General features: G+C 45.8%; 1 protein-coding gene, 1 long non-coding RNA gene and 1 pseudogene across 2 annotated transcripts in view; 1 reads left to right on the forward strand and 2 right to left on the reverse strand.

Annotated features, from left to right (window-relative positions):
• LOC123059627 (wall-associated receptor kinase-like 8) overlaps nt 1–2,024 on the reverse strand; it is an 8,245-nt gene extending 6,221 nt beyond the window's left edge. Inside the window, exons 1-2 of the mRNA XM_044482149.1 lie at nt 963–2,024; nt 322–789 (exon numbers count right to left, since the gene is read on the reverse strand). Of these exons, the coding sequence (XP_044338084.1) occupies nt 322–789; nt 963–1,890 (1,396 nt within the window). The 5' untranslated portion in view covers nt 1,891–2,024. The remainder of the gene's footprint in view (nt 1–321; nt 790–962) is intronic.
• A 2,740-nt stretch (nt 2,025–4,764) lies between these two features.
• Nucleotides 4,765–6,647, forward strand: LOC123059628 (uncharacterized). Its single transcript, XR_006427513.1, has 3 exons — nt 4,765–5,095; nt 5,539–5,660; nt 5,750–6,647. It is a non-coding gene; the product is annotated as an uncharacterized lncRNA (long non-coding RNA).
• Nucleotides 6,648–17,708: 11,061 nt separating this feature from the next.
• Nucleotides 17,709–20,435, reverse strand: LOC123057347 (putative wall-associated receptor kinase-like 16; annotated as a pseudogene).
• Between the last annotated feature and the right edge of the window lie 1,897 nt (nt 20,436–22,332).

Consider the following 22,332-nt stretch of genomic DNA (forward strand, 5'->3'; position numbering starts at 1 on the left):
TGATTTAAATTAAGAGAATATACCTTGTCAAAACGATATACTATTATGATCACTTTACCTCTTCCAAAGCATTTAAACTGGGGTAGAGGGTGAAAACAATGTAATAAGATGGCATGGCATGGCATGCTGATGAGATCTACCAGAGGTATTAATAATATGGCATTTAGCCATAACTCATTTTTATGCTGAAGAAAAGAACATGACATGTGCATATGACATTCTTCGCAGCGTAATAACCACTTGGACAATACACAACATGAAAGCTCTTAAATATAACTGTTAAGAGCTCTGAGCTGAGCGAGGGACAATGTGTGTAGTTACCTTGACAACCACTTTGGGTGTATGGATTTCCTCGGAAACCATCCGAGCATTTACAGCGGTACCCAATGTAGCTCCATTCACCATCTACTGCTACACACTTGCTGTTGGTACTTACACAAGCATAACCAGATATATTCCGTTGGGCCTCTATGCAACTTAGATTAGCTGCAACCCACTGCATAGAATAGAAGTAGCCATATCCAACAAAAAGAGCACGCCTGCTAAATATGTGGTAAAATGATGCACCTTGTTGGTCAGGCCAGATGGACTTAATGGTCCCTTGGTAAACATTCAGGTCCATAACCTGGTCAAGCCCAAACATTAGGACAGCTGATGATGCCATATTTGTACAGTTGAGCTGGAATTCTTCCCTGGCAAAGCAACCCTCTTCTAAGCCGAATGGGTACGGCACACTAATGTTACCACACCAACGGGTACAATTAGCTCTGCTCGGAATTGGATTATACCCTATAGTTTGACCAGTAGAAGGTTAGAATGCATTCAAGTTCTAATGTCCAAAATACCTAATCACGGCTATGTATTTTTCTTTTTTTTTGATTAAAAGAGGGGGTTTCCCTCCGATTTCATTAATGAAACCAACGGCTATGTATTTGGTCGCCTGATTAAGAAAGAAAGTTTACCTTTGTCTCTGGAACAGCCATCTTGAATGAAGGGGTTGCCTGCATAGCCGGCACTGCAGATGCAGTTGTAGCCGTCAGTTGATGTCACGCTATGGTCGCCGCACAAGGAATGCTTGCCGATACAAGCATACCTTGTCCTGTTTCGCATGGCGCTAGCACAATTTTGTTGATCCACTATATTCCACAAAACTGTGCCGCCGCCACCATCACTTATGCTGATTCTATCCCACAGCATAGAGGTCTGGTTTGAGCGTGTTCCAGTGCTAGTTTTGCCGTGGTGGTGGACAAATTTGAGTTGAAAAGCATCAGGAAGCAGGCCAGTGACAGGAAAACTGCAACATCCAATGCCACTGCACTTGAGCCTAGCCATGGTCTCTGTGATAACTTGGTCCGGGCACACAGTCGTACAGATCCATGTTGTTCTGTGTGTGTTGTTGTTGACCCAATACACATCCAGGTCGCAACCAGTGATGTTCAGAATGGTTTCCCCACGGCTGAAGGATCTACCAGGAGGTTGGAAAGACAAGTAGTAGACATGGACACCAGATTTCATGGGGATGGTACGCCAGAAGGAGGTACTGATGCTTTTGTGAGTGTGGTAGTAATCCCCACCGCTACCAACAACGATGTTGTCGATCACCTCGGTGATTCCGTCGCACAAGAAGAGCCTGGGAGGCTGAGCAGTGTCATTGCAAATGAGGCTGAAGTCAGGATCCCGAGAGCACCTTGATCCCATGCCAAAGGGGTAGTCGAAGCTCAGATTGCCACAGCTCTTGGGGCAACCATCAAGTGTGGCAAGTGATGGATGTGCCCAATTCCCTTCTGGGTTGTGGCTTGTTACAACTCCAGATGCTAGCACCATTAGCTTTCCTAGTGAACCTAGTAGCAGCAGAGAGAGTGATGCGTACATCATCGGCAAGAAGCCCATGATCCACACACCTTTCACAGCTCCAAATTTCACTCGAAATTCAAGTTCAGGCTGGAGACTTAACAGTGGGTATGTGGTGAACGTCTCAGCTGGGAGGCCTTCTCTTGTAATGTACCACTTTCATGACTGGCAAATTTATGGTGGCATGGCGAAGAACAAGAAAAGTAAGGACTCCAGTCCAGAGGATGTTGATGTGGTTGATTTTTTCTTGTGGCGTTGCTGCCGCAGAGTGACCTCTCAAGTCAGTCAATGCCTGACTTCTTGTGCAGGATATTCTAGCCCATCGAAGGGGGTGTTTGACAAGTCTTTGACAGCCGGCTCATTTATTCCCAGAATAAATCGCATTGCATTATTGCCTGGCTTGTGGTTCATGCTGCAGAGATAGACAGTGAATGCCATCGACAGTGAGACCCGGCTGCCAATCTTCAGTGCCACCTAGTGAAGATAAGCTAACTGATCGCTTCCAACCGAGATAAGCTGCAACGGAGGGCAGACTAGTAAAGTGAATATTGTGCACAGAGTAAATCAACCATGCCCTATGCCAAGGAGTTCCTGACGAGCCAAGGAGTTCTTTTTCTTGGAAAAGGAGGAAGACTCCCGGCCTCTGCATCTGGACGATGCGTGCAGCCACTTTATTAATTATTCATAAAAAATCTTACAAAAAAATACAACAGTAAGTCTAAAGCCACCGTCTAGACAACATTTGCCGCTGCTTCCTATCCAATTGATGAAGGGATGCTGATAGTCCGGGTCTAATACTACAGACCTCGCAGCCAGTGGTGGAGCTAGCCCGTCCATGGAGCCGGGGCAAAATACAAAGGGGTGTGCTCCATAGGCATTTGCCCACAAAGACTGGTGATTAATTCTCAGTCCCTTAGTGTAATTTAATGGAAGTATTTGGGCAGAGCCCGGGCAGCTGCCCAGGGTCGCTGGGAGGGTGGCTCCGCCACTGCTCACAGCCAAGGCTAACATCTAAGACCTGAGGCCCCAACCTAGCCACTTGCCGGGTCTGGGGCACACATCGGTCCGGTGCGCTCTCAGAGGCCGCCGCCGCCAACTGCCACCGCTCCATCTTCAGAGTTGTACTGAGCATCAACCTTGCTCGGTCTAGCTGTCGTCGATGCCACCATGGTGCCCAACGGCAACACCTCCCTACGCGCAAACAGCTAAGCACGTCGCGGTTGCCACCGATACACCTCAGCACCATGCTGCCAAGTATCACCAGCCAACACAGCTTGAAGTCTTTGGAAGATCGGTCGTGCGTAGCACCTGCCAACCAGGCCTGATAAAGCGTAGCACCTGTCGGTCAGGCATAACTACATCTCCACCGAAGCTCCATGCAAGGCGAAGCCGCTCCACCTCCTGCCTCTGACTTCCAGTGCTGCTCCACAAACGATGCTCTCAAGAGAGAAACGACACCGCAGTGCCGCCATAGTCCAATCTGGAACACCAGATCCTAGGGTTTCCCTCGGAGCAGCATGAGTGAGTCGACAGTAGTTACACGACGATGTGTTCATCAAGGTAACGGCGTAGAATGCCGCCATCGCCTGCCGTCGGCTCGGTTTTCACCGGCAACCATGTCTCCCCAACTCGCAGCCGGGACTAGATGATGGATCTCGAGATCTGATCACCAAGCCTCTAGCCGGCCACCTCCGACGAAGAAGATGACCACCACCGTTGGCTACACCGGCCAGAACAGATCTGCCAGAGGTGCCACCGAGCAGTCCACCAGACCCTCGACGCCGTCGCCGATCTAAAGCCAGATGACGTGCCGCCGAAGACCGCAATGCGCCGCCGCCCGATCTAGGCCAGCAGCCGCCCGTGGCCCAAGGCAGGGCCGACCACCGCCGTCATCGTTAAACCATCGCCGCCGCTTCTCGATTGGCCGCACCTCCACGCACGTTGGCGCCCCGCCACCCCTGAGACGTGGGAGGGAGGAAGGGCCGCCACCACTGTCGGCCTCCGGGCGTAGGCCGGTGGCGGCGGGAGGTAGGAAGGAAGATGAGTTAGGCTCCGACGGCAGTTAGGGTTGGGGTGCGACCTGAGTCGCCCGAGTGGGGGGCGACGCGGGGGTGTTTCTCCTACCGAGCCAAGGAGTTCTTGGCGAGCTTAAACAACAATGGTAGCGACGTGTACTACAAGGAAGACGGAATCATCGACAATGACGTGCAGGGGATCACGTCGGTAGGGTACTACGTGTTGAGTGGTGCTCAACCTTGTCCTCCAGATCTTTAGCCAAGTTTCTCAGATCGCGCTTCTCCTATTTTGGCATCCCGTGATCTTTTGTTTTATTTTCCACTGATCATGTTATGACAAGCGGCCAACGGTTTTAGGTTATCACGTCACGCAACTCTGAAAAAAAGAGAACACGTTATCTATCTCATACGGGTTTGATCTTCTGTAATTTTTTCCACAACATGCCTCATAAACATCTTGACACAACGCGCATGCCTGTAACTAAGTCACTCCACATGTGAAGGTAATCATATTAATCAGTTTTCATAAACAAGCGCGGCTCCAACCAATAAACTCGTACAATTATCTTGAAATAAATGGACTTACAATACCAATCTTTGTCACATTGTTTTCCCCTTGAATACAAGCGCATGCGGAGCTTACAAAGGTGGAAACATAATCATGCATTATTGCATCAGTTTACAAAAGTAAAACCAAATCATCCATTATTATGGGCTTAACATAGGGAAACACTACTAGCAGCCGTCTGATAGCAGACGTTTACCAGACCATGCGCGGGTCGTTGATGTCTTTTTCATCTCACGGTTGAGATGGCCTCCTAAATCCTTTTATTCGTTTCCAAAATACACCATTATCTAGCCACATCATCACCCATAACTCCTCCCGTAATAATCTCACCTACCATAAACGCATCAGTCTCCTCGTCCTATCTCCATAACTACACCCGACAGCGTCAATCTCGTCGTCGCCCCTGTTCTCACCACCATGAACAGCCTCTGTCCATGCCCGTGAAACTAGCCATGCCGGTGCGCTGTCCCATCGTGTGGTTATGCCTGGCATTAGTTACGACGCGCACGACCAGCGAGCTCGCAGCCCCATCGCCGTCTCGGTCATCTACAATTGCTTCGAGCACCACGGCATCCAGTCCACCGCGGTAGATCTTCGTCTCGGTCACCGGATGTATCTGGCACGCGAGGAACATTGCTGGAGTCGCCCCCCTCATCTGCAGGTACCATCCTCATCTCACCTATGGATTGTGGGAGGTCTTGATATAGTTCTACTCCATTGTGTATCTGCATGACAGAATCATTGTCCTCATCCAACCTCTTGGTCCTGACTATCCTCATCATATAGAAAGTATGTTGATATTGCATCCATACCATGCTTCCTGCTTTTCATGATTCGTACATATAGGATTACAACGTCAGTCCTTACAGTTTACTTCATATTTACCACGCCAAGGCTTCTACACTAGGCCAGTTTGCTTCATACATATCAATCTTGTGCTTCTACATTGTGTTTAGTTTTTCTTTGGCTCTATGCCCTGCATGTACTTGTAGGCTCCATGTTTTTTACTTAGTCGACAGCCAAATCATGCTTCCTAAAACGTATATTATGGACAAGCTGCATGTGCCACCCCCTTCCTTATCTTAACACAAAGTTCCTTCCTAGCTCGAGCTCCGCGGTCCCTCCTATCTAGACCGTTGGCTTGCTATGCGAGTTGTGCAGGAAAGGAGCGGCACGAGCGCGCAGCGGTTGCATGCAGCGTCATTTGCAGGCGCTGCCGTGCGCAGGTAAACAGTAATCAAACCTAGGTATAGCCCTGTATGCTAGTACTTGTGGGTCCTAGCGCATCTGACTCCCCTCTGTTCTGTCTTATCAGCCGCCCCTCGTCTCCCATCCGCATCTCACCCCGGCGCTGATGGAATCCTCTGCCTCGGTGGTGTCTCCACCTATTTAACTGTTGAAAGAAGCTAGGTCGCTGAGTTTGAGATCCATAGTGTATACGAGGAGATGGAAAGGAAGACAAAAGAGGATGCCAGATTATAACATACCTCTGATCCAGGCAGATGGAGACGGACGTCATTGCGGATGGATCTGGAGGCGCCGCAATCAAAATCTGTTCGGCCGCTGCCGCTATCCCATGATGGGCTCCTCTGCCTCGTTGGTGTCTCCACCTCTTTTCCTGTTGAAAGAAGCGAGCTCGCTGCTCTCCAGATCCATGGTGCTGCAAGCAGATACAAAAGAGGAGAAAGAGGATGCCAGAGTAAAACAGCTATGCGTTGCCTGATAGAAGGAACGAGATTACACGCGTCGTACTTGCACAGAGGAGTCGTCCAGTCCTGTTAGTTGTCCGTCGTTCAGTGGAACGCATAGCTGTTTGATGGGCCTAGTCACGTGGGGCCCTTCACGTCTTGTCTAGTAGCCTACTAGGCCCATCAAATTCGAATCTTTTGCAGCCTCCCGCCAGAGTATTAGGGCTTGATTCCCGTGGCAGAGCTGCTGTTATTCAAACACTAGATGACCCGTTGCGCCAATGGCGCAAAGGCCGAATGTAAGCTAATTGATGTGAGAGTATGCTCTAACATATTATTGTTCAAAAAGAATAGCTTATATACATTGGTTGAATGTGTACAGGATCGATTGGGAAATCTTAATATGAGCTTGTAAGGGTGTGTTTGGTTCAGGAACAAAGTGTAATGGAATGTCATGGTTCCGTTCCATAGAAATGGAATGGTTCCGTCTCTGTGTTTGGTATAAGAATGTAGTGGAATGGAACGGTTACGTCTCCATGTTTGGTTGGTGGAATGGTATGGAATGAAAATTGTTCAAATTGGTGTTTGCTTTTCTGGTATCATATGCAACATTGATAATATGTTCCTGAGCTTTCTTTTCTAATTCCAAAATAACATTTTCTTTGTCTTTTCATCATCGAGGAAAACAAGTCAGGTGCCTCCACCAAAGTGAAAACATCCCTCGATTCTCCTATCTCGCCTCGCCCGGCATACATGAAGATCACACTGTTCTAGACATTCACATCAGATTATCAGAACCATATCCAGTTTTGAGGATCGTTGCTTACATGGATTAGCCAATTGAACCTTCCTGAATTCTTCTAAGCTCGCCATGGCTGCCGCCTGGAATCAGGCGCCCTTCTTCCCGGCCTTGGCCATGGGCCCGCTGGTGCCACCAGCGTCAGCCGCCACCCTCTCCAACTACCCGCCGAGCACTGGATGCCACCGCTCGTCTTCCCAGCGTGAGCCCCGCTGCCCACTACCGCCCGTCTTCTCGGCCGTGAGCCGTGCACCCGCCGCCCGTCAGCCGATTCAGGGTGAGGCGAGGGAGAGGACCGGCCGGCGGCGCGGATCTAGGAGAGGACCGGCCGGCGGCTTGGATCAGGAGGGATGGATCGAGGGGGCTTCGTGCAAGTGGAGTACGACGTGCGAGATAGAGAGGGACGAGCGCTGAGCACGGTTCCGCGTGGTCCGCTCGATTTGGAGAAACCGCTCGGTTCCGGATCTCAGCGGAATATTCGCTCGATGGGAACGAGTGGGTTCCGTCCCAGTTACCAACTGAACGCTAGAACGTGGCCCAGGAACGAGTCCGACCCATTATATTCCGGTTGGTTCCTGAAACCAAACACATCCTAAGTGCTGCAGATATGATCACAGGGAATGTTTGATGCAAACATTAGTGTGAAAGCATGGATAAAAGGAAAGGTTGTTTTCTTCGGTCATAGTGTTGTGAAACAATAGTAGAAGAGGAGACCTTCACATATATGCAATAAGCGATGGTAAACCGCTCTTGACTATACAGACAACAATAAAATCTAAAGATCGTAAACTACATCATAGACTACTTTTCACCATAGAGGCAACAAGGGAGGACTAAAGTCTATACATATCTTGCTGGGAGTAGTCCAAAATGGGAAAGATGCTGGTCTGATAGATATGAAACAAAAGGTGGTTGTTGCGGTAACCGATGAAGCACGCTATCCAGGATACATTCAGCAAAGTTTACCAGAAACTGTTGCTGGTTGCTTCAAGGCGCTGCTCAAACTTCATAGCAATGTAGCGTAGCCTTTGCGTCAGTCCTTCGATGCTTGCAAGAGCTGTTTTCATAACTCCTTTGGTGTTGTCCTGACCTTTCAGGTGGCAAGCAGCTGTTGTGTTTTCTATCTGGGTAGAATATGAGTTCATGTACCTGACAGCGTAGTAGCATGTTTTGCGCAGCTTCTTGATTGTCTCATTCGATGAAGTCAACCATTTGACCAGGTGCGTCACTTGATTTTCTAGCCTCTTGACATGGGTGTAGTGGTAGCCTCTCATTTCTTTGCCATATGCATTCTCCATGAATCTAATAGCCTCCATAGCAGCACTGACTTCTGCATCTTCATAGCTATCTAAGATTGCACCTGGTATAGAACTCGGGACAAGTGAACCATCTAGCAATTCCAAAGTAGAAATGAAAGTCACTGTCACACGATTCTTTCCGCCTGGGTATATTTTGTGCTGGTAAGTTGCAGGGGGCAGCTTTAGAGCTTGCAGCATGAGGCCAAAGATGTGAGCATAAGGAATCACTATCAGGTAGTCATTATCCTGTAGGGACAAAGCGAGGGTAAATTTTCTTTCTCACAAAATAATAGCTGAACCAATAGATGAGAAGTGCTAAAAGCTGCTAGCCTAATTAACCTAATAGCGGAACATTAAGCCCTCAATTTAGCAAATAATTGAAGATTTACCGCAACCATATAGATCTAATAGCAGCAGTCTTAAACCAATGACAATAAATAAACTACCACTATTTTCTCCCGTAAATAAACTGCAAATAATTAACATAAGCATTAAATCGGTCACCCTAATTAACTTAATAGGTTAACACTTATCTCTCTCTAATGAAATAAATAACATCATGCATCACCGCAAGACAGTATAAATTTCACTCAAAATCTAATCAAAACTGCATCTTGTGCCATTTATGACACTTGGATCAACATTTAAGGGAATAACAATAGATCATTGTCAAGTGGGAATGTTTTACTGAATTTCAACTTATATGATAAAATTATTAGGCAAGCTTTGAAAATAAGTTTATAAGCTTTCAGAATCCTATCCGCAAACACATGACAGTTCCCTTGGAGGTATATACTTATTTCTCCATATGTCATTATTTCAAGACAAAGCATGTTATTCACACCCACTTAGAATCATAATTTCCAGTAAACTTTCCATACAGCAATATCAATAAAAAGGCTTCTGTTCTTTACCTTTGATAGAAGAGGCAACTGGCTGAGGCTGCCCTAGCATGAGGTCAAACTGTCGATTGCAGAGCTGAAGCGCTATTGAAAGTAATTACATCACCTGCTCGATGTACAAAATAACCATTATATCATATATCATATTTTACGGTTAAAACTGCAAAAGGAGTAGAGAACGGCAAAAGGGAACTACACAATTTAGTCAACAAACTAAGTTTAGAGGCGCAAATGTATGATGGAGCGCACGAATTCCTTTCGCTGGTCTCCGTGTGAATTACGTAGCCTGACAACTAAATTTCAAATCATGGCATGATGGCAAGCAAGGAAAAGGTGCCAATTCACCACCACTACCAAATTCCTCCACATCCAGCTAACTTTTATGGCTTCATGCCAACATTGGCCAACTCCTTTAACATGTAGTAGAAACAAATGATTTAATTTATATCATACAGTAAAATCTTCCCTCAAGTCTGAAAGTACCACAGACCCTGATGTAAGGAGCAGAATAAATTTAAACCATCAGGCGCATTGTTTCTAAAACCAGGGCCAACCTCTCAAATCTCTATATGGTGTTCTTGTCCCCGAGAAATAGAAAAGTGAGTTATATACAAGGAAAATGTACCAAAAGCAAGGTGAGTTAGTTGTTTCAAACATGCAGTCCTTGCTAAACATTTAGCCGAAAGAAGTAGAATAACTAACCCATCACTAACGCTTAAGTACAGTATCTGATTTTTTTTCTGGCCATGCAAACATATAAATATTTGGCAGATATGTAGACTAAAGTGTCAACTAAAAAACACTGACCGCAATTGGAAGAAACATAATCAGTCTAGAATAAGCATTTGTAGCTAGATAAATTACTTATTTCAAGTTGACTGCTATTTCTTTTAGGAAGCAAATCATGGCAGGAAGTCAACTATAAAATGGCAAGAAGATGATTGTCCAACAGTTTTTCCTCTGGTTGATTTCGGGTAAAACAGAGAGGCCATACCAGCTGCACTTCCTCATTTGTAAATTCCCGACGCTTGTTCTTGTTTTGATTCATTTAGGCTGGCTATCTTCTTGCTGCTTGAACCACAAGTTCTTTTATCTTTCTTGAGACCTCTACATAGATAGAGGAAAATCAAGAAGATGAAAATTCCATTCAAGATCAAAATATCGACCTTCACTATCACCTCCAGCTCATACAAAATTAGCGACATCAAGAGACAACAAATTATAAATCAAATTAAATATTTGCACAATTCAAATATCTGCACAGAAATCTACAAGCAAACAAACAACCCCATGGATCTTTCATTGTACAAAGGCATCTCAATATACACTCAGAGCTTGATAATAGAAACGAGGCATAGTTATTTTAGTCTGCCAAGCATTTTGTGCCTACCGCAATCATGAAGTATACTGTGTAACTAACCTAATCGTTTTCTCATTGTTACCCAAGAAGGAAGAACTACCTAAATAACTGAGAGGAGGGCAGTGAGGAGGATGGCTTGGGTACTGATTCAAACTAACAACCGATAGATCGGGTTTCACATTAACATAAAACAACATCACATTTATCATCAAGTGCTAAGCTATCATCATTCAAATGCATGTAATTTCTGGTTTTACGTGGACATACCGAACGAAGCAATGGGAAAACATAGAGATTAGAATAGCAGTCCATGTAGCAGACAAAGTCAAAATAGCAACAATTTCGATCGCTTCTAGGACTATTAGCAGTGGGCCATGCACTTGCAGGTCCCGTTGCCATTAAAATGGAATCAGGTTACCCCCATGGTAGCACATTTAAAAGGTGCCGAAATCTAAACAGAAATAGAATAGCCAGGAAAACAGATCAAGTTACTCAATGGCCGCACGCACACGCATCAAAAGGTGCGGAAACCTAAACAGAAACATAAACATATATTAACCGAATTGATCAAACCTAGCTATCCGATCCAGGCCAACCAGTGGCATCACATATATATCGACCGAAATGCATTGGGCCATTGCAAATCTGAATGGAGGATCAATACACAAGTTTATGATTATGGATAGGTTCGCGTTGTTTAGAGATGCGGGTTGCAGGCTATATCCATGCCAAGACAGTACCTTGTATGTATAGGACTGAAGGATAATATTTTGAAGAATCTGAATCTAACTTCCATTTAACAGAAATTATAGCATCTATACTGTGTAGAGGGTTCAGATATATATTTGTTCACCAAGCTTCTTTATTATGTCCATCTCTTTTTCTAGTTGCAATATAACACAAGGAGGCATTGTTAGTCCGAAACCAGACTGTACGCGAATTTGGGCGCATTAATTTCACAAGCCAGGGAAATAATGTACTTCCTAAGACATACCATAGCTTATTCCTCTTATTTCTTTCTCAGACATGCACACATCAAATTAGAGGAATTTTAGGGAAATAAATGAAAGCTTGATGCGAGACAGGAATGGGCAAGCATATGGGAAACGAGCACTTGCAAGCATATTCTTACTTTATGAGCACCGCTAACAAGCCCTGGAGGCTCGGGGTGACATGAGGCGCCGCATCTGGTCGATCACAATGACCATCTGAATGTCGAACACCATTTCAGCTTCCTCTGCTCTAACCCAGTGGTCTGGCAGCATCGGATGCCACCAAAGCTGATCCCTGCATACCAGGACACCAAAATTATAATATGAGAAGATAGCATAGGAAGAGCAAAAAAATTTGTTTAGTCATCCCACAAAGCTACTAAATTCCTTGGCTCAGTTAAGGTGCTTTTCAACACCATCACGGAACCGGGAGTAAACTGCGCACATCTCAGCAGCTGCCACACACTGGTGCCAGACACGCGACAACAGCGGCGAGGAGGCCGGCGGCATACTCGGACGTTCAAAGCTGTTCAAAGCTCCTCAGGTTGTCTATCTATCTCAAATTCCTCTCTCTTTTACCAAAAGTTAGACACGGTCGAAAACTCAAAGAAACAAAATTCTTCTGGTTGTGTATCTCTCAGATTCCTCTCTATTTTCTTTAAAATTAGATGCGGTGGAGACGGAAAAGAAATTAACTTTGTGCACTATTTATACACACTGGGAGGAGAAAATATATGGAAGAAGTAAAACCAATTAGAGTAGTATCTAGGTTTATAAATATACAAAATTGTCGAGCATGAATTTCCCTTTTACACTTCGTCTAGCAGATTAAGTATATAACAAATCAAACAGTAAATATGTGAGCTCAATGTCTCTTGTTGGCAAGTAAACAGAAGGCAACCAAAACTGAAGATATACATGTTCTGGACAGGACAATGGTTGCTTCTGTTTGTTGCTGGCCCTCTTCTGTCCAAGGCTACCAATCGTATGGTCAGCAACTAAAACAACCATGAATTAAGAAATTAATTAACTGTAATTAACAAAAATAGACTTCACATGTGAATCCAAAATGGCAATGAACACGAACCCTAACGGTGCATCACCAGAAAATAATGTTAGGAAGGATGGGCGTTTCGGGAGTTACCGGTCTGGCGCCTTAGGAGGAGGCTACCTTCCGGAGTCCGTCCTCTTGGTGATGAAGCTGACGCCGATGAAGCTGAGAATGAAATTCTGTCCAACATAGTACAACCTCCTTTAATATTTTTATAGGATTCGATATAGAAGAGGAATTCAGACAAATTATATGTGTATAAGCATCTACAGAAACATATCTACAACTATCATGTTGAAAGTTTATTTTAATTCAACCTCTAACAGGCCGTAAACTGGCAAATGAAAAAACTGCGCTCAGGATAATAACTTCCTGGACAGCACATTAAATTGATGGCTGCTCTGAAACTGCCTGGCCAAAAAGCACAAACAAATACTCTTTGGAAAGCTTGAGACCTACACTACAACTTATATTTGGAGACTTGAAATTATGGACTGATCAGCCCAGAATTGGCCCAAACATCACTATCCAAAAACACCAATTCCTCTAACTGAACCAAACTATTCCTCTAATTATGTACAGCAGGGGCAGCAGTGCTAAATGCTTTCTTCTCTACAGATTCTTATAGCAACATAGAAATAAGTGCCTTTCATTGAGCTTTTCAATTCAGCACACATGAGCAATTAACTTTCAAAATCCTAGAATAATAGAGGCATAGGTAAGAAACACCAACCTGCAATAGATGTTGCATAGAGAACTTTTCAGTTCAGCACACATGAGTATTTAACTTGCAAAATCCTAGAATAATACATGCATAGGTAGCTGCAGTGAGAAGGAGAGGAGCACCAACCTGCAATGATGTTGGATAGAGAAAATAAACTCTCAGCAGGAGCATATCCGCAAGCCAAACGGGAATAACTAAAAGTAGCAATGTGTGAAACATAACATAGAAAGTCCAATCACTAAGTTTCATAAGAACACCGACGACAAAGGAATATTGTGAGAGATTGATCTTGGCTTACCTTCTGCCAAGGACGACGTCGACGGCACCGTCGACGACCGCTTCGCCAGCAGTGCACCAGCACCGCGCCTGCTTCAGCAGCTGCTCCTCTCATCCCCGGCGGCGCCACAAAGAGAAAAAATGAAAAAGAGAAATCAGGAGAAGAAGCAGAGCAACGAAGAGGAGAAGAGGCAGCAATGGTGAAATAATGAAACGGGAGATGTGGAGATGCAGCCCGCACAGGAGCATGGTGGCTAGTTTTACCTCATACTCTTATCCCTTGGTCAGGCAGCGCTCGATCCAGAAGCACGGCACGCAGCGGCAACGGAGTTCTTCACCAATCCTCGCCTCCCTCTCTCTCCTGCAGATCGAATCCAGCACCGCCGCCGTCGCCGGCCAGCTCATGGAGTCCAGCCACCGCCGCCCCAGATGTTGGTTGCTGCTCCTCTCCTTTCCCCTCCTCCTCTGCCGTCGCCCCAGATGCCGAGTACCGATCGAGGCCGCACTCCTCGGCTCGAGGTCCTCAGGCTGAGGCCGGATCAAGGCCATGCTCGTCGAGGCCGGCCAGGCGGGGGAGCCCGTCCCGCGCGAACCTAGAGCTGGCGGTGGAGACGGGTTCGCCCTCGAAGCGCTTGGCCACGGAAGCCTGCGCCCGAGCGATGGGAAGGCCAGGAGGAGGAAGAGGCGAGGCGGTGGAGGAGTAGCAGTCGGCGGCGGGGCTCCTAGGGCGCAGGAGGAGGAGGTGGGAGGGAGTGGCGGCGGACGAAGGAGGGAGGAGCGAGGGGCGCGGACGAGGGAGGGAGGAGCGAGGGGCGCGGGGCTGTGGATTGGGGCTAGGGTTCGATGCGGTGCGGTGTTTTTTTCCTTCGCGTGGTGTGCTGCATCCCCACGCGCGGCGTGGTGCGGTGGTCTTTTTTCCCTCGCGTGGTACCGTGCGCTCGAGGCCTTCGTTGTGACTACCACTCTAGGAGGCTTTATATGTTAGATGTGAACGTATATGAGGAAAAAGATTCTCTATTGCATGGTCCTGATAGAGAGTACCGTGGAGCTCAAGCTACACAAATCTACTCTCCTATCTTAATTTGAACGATTGTGCAGAGATCTTTTGTATCTCCCTGTTATATAATATGCTTCGACTATGTAGAAGTCATATTGAGATTGCAAGAATACGATGCATCCAATTTTCATGCTTCATTTGTCTCATACATGTGTTTATTCATAATGCACAGTCAGGTTCATACACACGATAGTTATGCTTCTTCTCTATGTGCGGTTTGGTTTGTTACTTCACACTTATGCTTCTACATTATGTGCAGTTGGCTTCATTTTCATGCTTCGTATTGTTTCATAGACGTCATGCTTGTATCCAAATCAAACTACTCATGCTTCCTAAATTTTGACAGGGCTAACTTGAGATGATGATCGTGCTTTACCGTCTGTGTGCATGCCACGATCATCGATGTTGGTCATGGAGTCCAACGTGAGATCAAGCATCTCAATGACCAATGTTTTGTCATCATTTGGAAGCAACCTAGCAAGCCACACAATCGGTTCTCTAATTAAGGTCAAGGGTGTCGTCCCCTCGATGGTGTGGTCCTCGCTGCTCCTCACCGGATTCTCGTGGCTCGTGATGTCAATACTCACAGATTTGTGAAACAAAAGGAAGTCATCGAGGCTTGGTCGGAAGCGGTGGATGGAGCAGAGGACTATGAATTATGTAGCATGGTTTGTAGTGTTGTAAGCATGATTTTCATATGATGAAAGCAATTTGAGCACATTTGTATTCCTTGGAATCAGATTCCTAATATGCTTAAAGCATGTGTTATGACTTATGCGTACATGTGATAATAGTTCTTTTTTATAGAAAGGAGATTGTATTTGGGTAGAGCAATCCTCTAGTTGGTTGATTCAGATTTTGTGTACAGTAGAAATATTGTCCGAAACATAAGTTCCATTTTGGAAGCATATTTGGGTAGAGCAATCCCCTTTTGGAAGCAAATTTTCCATTCGGTGTACAGATATGATAGTAATTTTGGGACGGAAGTAGTAGTTGTTATACTTTCTACTCGTAATATGTTTCAACTGCCTATTAATATTGCATCCAATATTGCTCTTGTTTGCTTCCTGCGAACAAGAATGATACATTGTACATTGTACTGAATATAGTTTTTGGTACAACATTAGTGCATTATAAGTAGGAATGGCATGTGAGCAAGCATGTGACCTTTTTATTCTACCGAAGCATCAAAAATCTTTATTAAACATGTGAGGAAGCATGTGCCATCTGTGATCCTTTGGTACTGAAGCATCGAATGACAAAGTAGGCGAGCATTATACGTACGTTATGCATGAAGCAACTAAGTGCCACATATAATTTGTTAATATCCATGGTAATATCGTTGACACTGGAAAATGTTTCAAACAAGTTTGCATTATATTTCCATGAAACAACAAAAATATTTCCATGGATCAGAAAAAGTTTGCATTATTTGAGATCCGATATGATGCTTCCATGATGTGTGAGAAATGTTGCATAAATCTACCTACCATGTTTTGTTCGAATGGGGGAAATGCTTTCGTCAAAACAGATACAAACCAGGGATCAGTTCCCTAAAAATTTGGAAAATTTTATTATTCTATCATACATGCTATAAACAGATCGAAGCATATTCTGGCATACTCTGGACACTAACTAGATCGAAGCAATTGGCAGTTGGCGTGGAAGCAAAATTATACAGAGACCAAAGCAAATAATTTCTAACGGAAATATTAACGCCCACACGTGTGGGCGTTTGCATTTCGCCCACATGCGTGGATCCGCGTCCGTTTGTGAGCGCACGAATCTTGGCATGTTTCTAGTGCCACGTAAGACTGGCCTGATGTGTGGGCGTTCAGTCGGTCGCCCACACGGCCGTTTCACCACACAGGAGGGGCTGGTGTGTGGGCGTTCAGCAGTTCACCCACACGCCACTTTGCACGCACACACAAGGGCTAGTGTGTGGGCATTTGCCATCTTGCCCACACGTCCGTCTCCTCTCCCACACCCAAGCTGCTAGTTGCCATGTGTTTTGCAGTGCACATGGCAACTGCCCCTAGTGTGCTTTTATAAGCAGGTGGCAACTCTCTTTTTTTACCCGAGTTTGCCATGTGTTTTGCAGGGTACACGACAACTGCCTAATGTGCACGTAAGCAGATGACAACTCTCTTTTACCAAGTTGCCATATGTTTTTGCATGGTATATGGCAACTGTCCTAACGTGCATGTACATGGCAACTGCCCTAATGTGCACGTAAGCAGATGGCAACTCTTTCTTTTTACATGGCAACTGCCCTAGCATGCTTGTGAGCACATGGCAACTCTCTCAACTGCCTAGTGTTAGTATGTGGCAACTCCTAAAGTTATGAAATCATGGCAACTACATTAGATCAGACCATACATGGCAACTGCAGTTGAGCAACCATGACAACTGCAGTTGTCCGACATGGCAACCGTAGTTCAGCGACATGGCAACTGCAGTTAAACAAACATGGACGAGGGTCTGGACCATGGCAACTGCGGACGCGCGGTGACCGTCACGCGTGGCATGCGGGACCAGCAGGTACGAGGCCTGACATACGGGTGTGTGGGTGTTATCAACTTCGCCCACACGCACGCGTGCGAGAGGGGTCGGGAGGGAAAAAAAGAGGCATGTGGGCGCTAGTTGTTTTGCCCACACGTAGGTGTGTGGGCTGTTTCTCTTATACACCACACAAAATGTGTGGGCGGACTCCCTAACGCCCACACGTGTGGAACTTATCGGCCTCCATTTCTAATTCAGAAGATCATATCTAGTACTACAAGGCAACTAAAGTTTCACCGGAAATAAGGTTCCTCGCGGTTGGAAACTAGTCTTTTTATAGAAGCAAATTGCATGCATGGAAGCACATAGTATGGCGCCTAATTAATGCCAATTAATATGATATCCGTGATTAGTAATACTAGTAGGAAACAAATTAATCATAGTTATTGCAAAATCCGCATGCAACTAAACTAACGGATGCACTTTTCAAGGAAGCAATCCAACTAATCACGCGTGGGGCTATACTACCAGATCTGGTGGCCATCATCCGACGGTCCATGACTAGTCTGATACTTGGCAAAGGATCAGTAGTCTGATCCCTAGTGGTCTCCTTTAACATATGCATCTAGCGTGGAAGGCTAGCAGATGCCATGAACTCTACCTCCAAGCTGTAACAGCCTCCGGACTGCACGTCGGCTTTGACGTCCAATATCGTCACAGAAGATTGATGATCAGCTCCAGATCTTCGAGTTAACCAACTTGGTTGTATTTGCTCTTCATTTCTAAGGTTTGCTTGATATGAGTTCACCAACTTTGCTCGTAGGGTCTGCAGTTCGGTCTCCACTTGCTTCATGGTGGGTCTTTCTTCACCACACAGTCTTAAGCATCGCTCTGCAAGAGAGGCGACACCGTTGATCTCTTCCTCGGTTGCCTCCTCCAGGACCTGAGAATTAACAATACCTGTGATTCTCCCCTCATTGAACTCCTGGAGAAAATAATTTGACAAATTCTTAATTGTGCCTGATTCACTTGTAAAAACAGGCTTCTTTCTGAGAAGCAACTCCACTAGTACCATACCAAAACTGTACATGTCGCTCTTCCCGTTCAACTGCCTGGTATGGAAATACTCTGGATCTAAGTACCCAAATGTACCTTGCACATTCATGACAATGTGTGTTTGATTGATCGGAACCAATCTGGATGCGCCAAAATCGGAAACTTTAGCTGTGTAGTTCCCATCCAAGAGTATATTGGAGCACTTCACGTCACGATGGAAGATTGATATTGAAGCTGAAGAGTGGAGATAAGACAGAGCACCTGCTGTTTACAGGGCAATCCTTAAGTAATCACCCCAAGACAAAGAAAGATCATTACTTACATCTGCATGAAGAACTTCAGACAGTGAGCCACTGGATACATAATCATAAACCAGCAGTGGAACCTCGGTTTTGAGACAACATACAAATTGCTTCACAATATTTCTGTGATTTATCTCAGAGAGGACTGCGACCTCATTAATGAACTGACTGATCTCACACTCCTCAATGAACTTAGACTTTTCTATTGCAACAACACGCTGATCGGATAATATGCCTTTGTAAACCATGCCATGACCCCCACGGCCAATGATACGTGTAGGATCAGAGTTATTGGTTGCCTTCTCCAGCTCTTCTAACGAGAAAATCTTTGTATTCTCGTTTGCACTTTTATCAGATGATATCAATCTTTCTAGGAGAAAACCTTGGTTCTTCCGGAAATAGTTCTTGCATCGTCGCTTTTGAACATTTATTTTCCATCTACGAGTGAGAAGCACTACACTGAAGCTCAAAAGTAGAACACCAAAACCACATGGCAGCCCAATAATTACACCTGCAGGCATTAAGCTATTTTAAGTTTCTGTTCTATCTATAAAAAATGTAACAATTATAGTCTTACATAAGAGCAGAGACTGTTGTCTCTTAGTGCACTGCATTTTTAATGGATCATACTCAGTCTTGTGAGGACATTCTGTACAACTAAAGCTTCCGTTGGTATTATGGCAGGTCCCTTTACAATTGCCCGGTTCAAGGCATTCATTAATATCCGAAATTAACAAAATACGGATAAGATGCATAGAAAAATCTACAACACAGAAATCAGAAGATTATACTTCATTTAGTTAACATGAAACAATATCTAAGTACGTGAAGCCTACATGAATGATAAAACAAACTACAAGTAGCAACTGTTTAACGTAACCAGCATAGACTCTATCAACAGAATTGAAGTCTTTAACACTTAGTTTCACACACTTGCTGTTGGTACTCACGCAAGCATATCCAGACCTATTCTGTTGGGCCTGTGAAAAACTTAGATTAGCACTAACCCATTGCACAGAGGAGAATGACCCAGAACAGGAAAAAAGATTAAACTTTCAGATATGATATATCTCCCTAGTAGGTCAGAACGGGTGGCGTTAACGGTCCCTTCGTCAATACTTATGTCAATGAGAGGGTTTTTTCCTCGGACCGAAATTCCAGTTACCGACAAGAAACCGGAAATTTCAGTGATCTCCAAAATAAATCCGGAATTCCCGAGATTTTCCGAAAACCGGCTTTTCCGCCCACTCCCCCCCCCCAAAAAAAACCTTAGTCAATGATGACATGTTTCTCCTCCCCCATGAGGGCAGCTGATAATGTCATATTTGTGCAGTTCAGGAACTTTTTCCGTGCAAAGAACAGAAATTGCACACTAGTGTTACCACACCAACGGGTACAATCAGCCCCTCCTAGGATTTAACTTATACCCTAGTTTGATCAGTGATAGGTTAGCATGTATCAATGCCCAAAATACCTAATAACTGTGCGTTTGGTCGCTAGATCAGGAAAAGAGAAGTCACCTGAGCAACCATCTTAGTGTAGGGATTGCCTTCATAGTAAGCCCTGCACTCGCAGCTGTAGCCATGGTTTCCGTCGATGCACTCGGCATGCTCGCTGATACAAGCATAGTTTGTCCTGTTTTTCTCGGCAGCAATGCAGTTGGATTGGCCAACTATCTGCCACGATAGCGTGAAGTTAGTTAGCACATCACTAGTCGTGCTGATTCTATCCCACAGTTGGGAGGTCTTGTTAGCAATAGCAAAGTCGTCCAGATGTACACGACAACATCCAAAGCCATTACAGTCGTGCATAGCTTCCATCTCGGTGATTTCTGGATCTGGGCACACCATGGCACAGATTGACTGGGTGGCATACTCTTTGACAGAGTACACATCCAGGTCGCAGCCGGTGATCTTTAGAGCAATGTCATGAAGATGGAAGGACCTCCCCGGCGGCTTAAAAGACAAGTTGTAGACACTGACACCAGATTTCATGGAGATGGTATGCGCCCAGTTCCCCTCAGGGCTATGCTGGCCTGTTACAACTCGGGATGCCAGAGTTGTTGGGGGCTGGTACGGTCTGCATACGACTAGAAACCCAATCTCTAGTTAGGCCAGAATGCAGGCCCGTACGATCCAGTAGGCCCCACAGGGCGGAAGACTTGCAATAGGCCCACAAAGGCCTGCTTAGAGAGGAGCTCGACACGGTAGTCGCGGCGGGGCTTATAAACCGGTGCGAGCTCCTCTCAACTAGCAAGGTGGGACTAAACATTGTGCACTGCGGGTGGCAGCGCACCACCTTTAGTACCGGTTGGTGGCTCCAACCGGTACTAAAGACCCCCCCCCTTTAGTACCGGTTGGAGCCACCAACCCGTACTAAAGGAAACCACCTCTTTAGTACCGGTTCGTGGCACGAACCGGTACTAAAGGTTCGCCACGAACCGGTACTAATGAGCGCCGCCCGCCTGGCCATTGGAACCGGCACTAATGGTCACATTTGTGCCGGTTCAATTACAAACCGGGACTAATGAGTTTCATATTAGATCCTTTTTCTACTAGTGAAGATGCCCATCATCGATCTACAGTTCTACACTACACCTTGCACTAGAGAAATTTAGGTCAGGCAGGAGTGGCCTCTCTTGTAGTTGTAGGTACCACTTTCATGACTGCCTTCCTTATTTCATATATATACCAATGGTTACGAACATACAGTTGACCCAAGGATGACTGGAACAGGATTCGTGTGCATGTGTGCTCAATATACAATGTGAAGAAGATGACCATGACCTCATACTCCATGCCGCAGAAAGACCTCAGTAAGTCAGTCCAGGGCCAATCTCTGTCTATTCCTAACAAAACCACGTTACACATTTCCCGTGCGGATTTTGTGGGTTTCCAAAGGTCGTTTCCTCTGCACAAAGAGGAAACAAATGAACATGCAAACTTGCATCATGTAAATGGCGAACCTCACAAAAAACTCAACTGGTTGGGATTTGGGAATGGCATCTTCAGTCTCCAACTCCACGGATAGCTTGCAACCGAGCTATGTGAATCCATCACCAAGAGCACGGCAGCAGTAAAAATTCAGAACATACAGTAGTTATACCTATCGCCAAGGGTTCATGTGGATGTGGTGTGTGCTTTGGTGACATGTGAGAGCAGATGATGACCCTCGTACATCCCCATGTGGATGTGGCAGTGGTTGTTAGCATCAAGCCATGCCCCGTGATGGTGGCGACCGGTGTCAGTGCACGGTCGAGTCCATGGCGGGTGTTTGCGCGTGTGTGTACGTGTGTGTCTAGTCCAGGTCGGTACGCCGGTGTTTGGCCGAGGCGTGCTCGAGTTAGGAGTCGTATGGATAGTTGGCTCAGGTCGTTAGCGAGACTCACAGGATAGGATTGGCGATCTGTCGGAGTGCAGCAGCGTGGGCGCGTAGGAGCGCGTCCTGTGCGCAGCAGCACATGTGGATCGTGGCCGGGTGATCCGGAGGAGTTGGGTACGGGGTAGTGCATGCATCCGTATAAACTCCATTCCCTTGTACTGCTTGTAGTGAGAGTCAGCTATGTAGCCATTAAAAAGATAAGGAAGATTAGGGCGTGCGTGCGCCCACGACGGCCTTCGTGCGTCGGCCCGTAATTTCTTGTGTCTTCTTCTACCTCTAGCCAAGAGTGAGAGAGGGCTGCGGTTCCAACAGTGGTGTACTTGATACAATGCATGTGAAAGAGATGATCATGACCGTGACCTTGTACGCCGTGCCGCAGGAAGACCTCAGCAAGTCACTCCATTAAAGAGGCCGATATAAAATATGTTCCTGATACACCACGTACGGAGGAAACCAAATGTGAGAGGAACCAAATGAGCTCGCAAAAATTACAGCATGAAAATGGGGGGA

This window comes from Triticum aestivum, chromosome 3A, assembly GCF_018294505.1.
Source record: "Triticum aestivum cultivar Chinese Spring chromosome 3A, IWGSC CS RefSeq v2.1, whole genome shotgun sequence".
NCBI lineage: Eukaryota > Viridiplantae > Streptophyta > Magnoliopsida > Poales > Poaceae > Triticum > Triticum aestivum.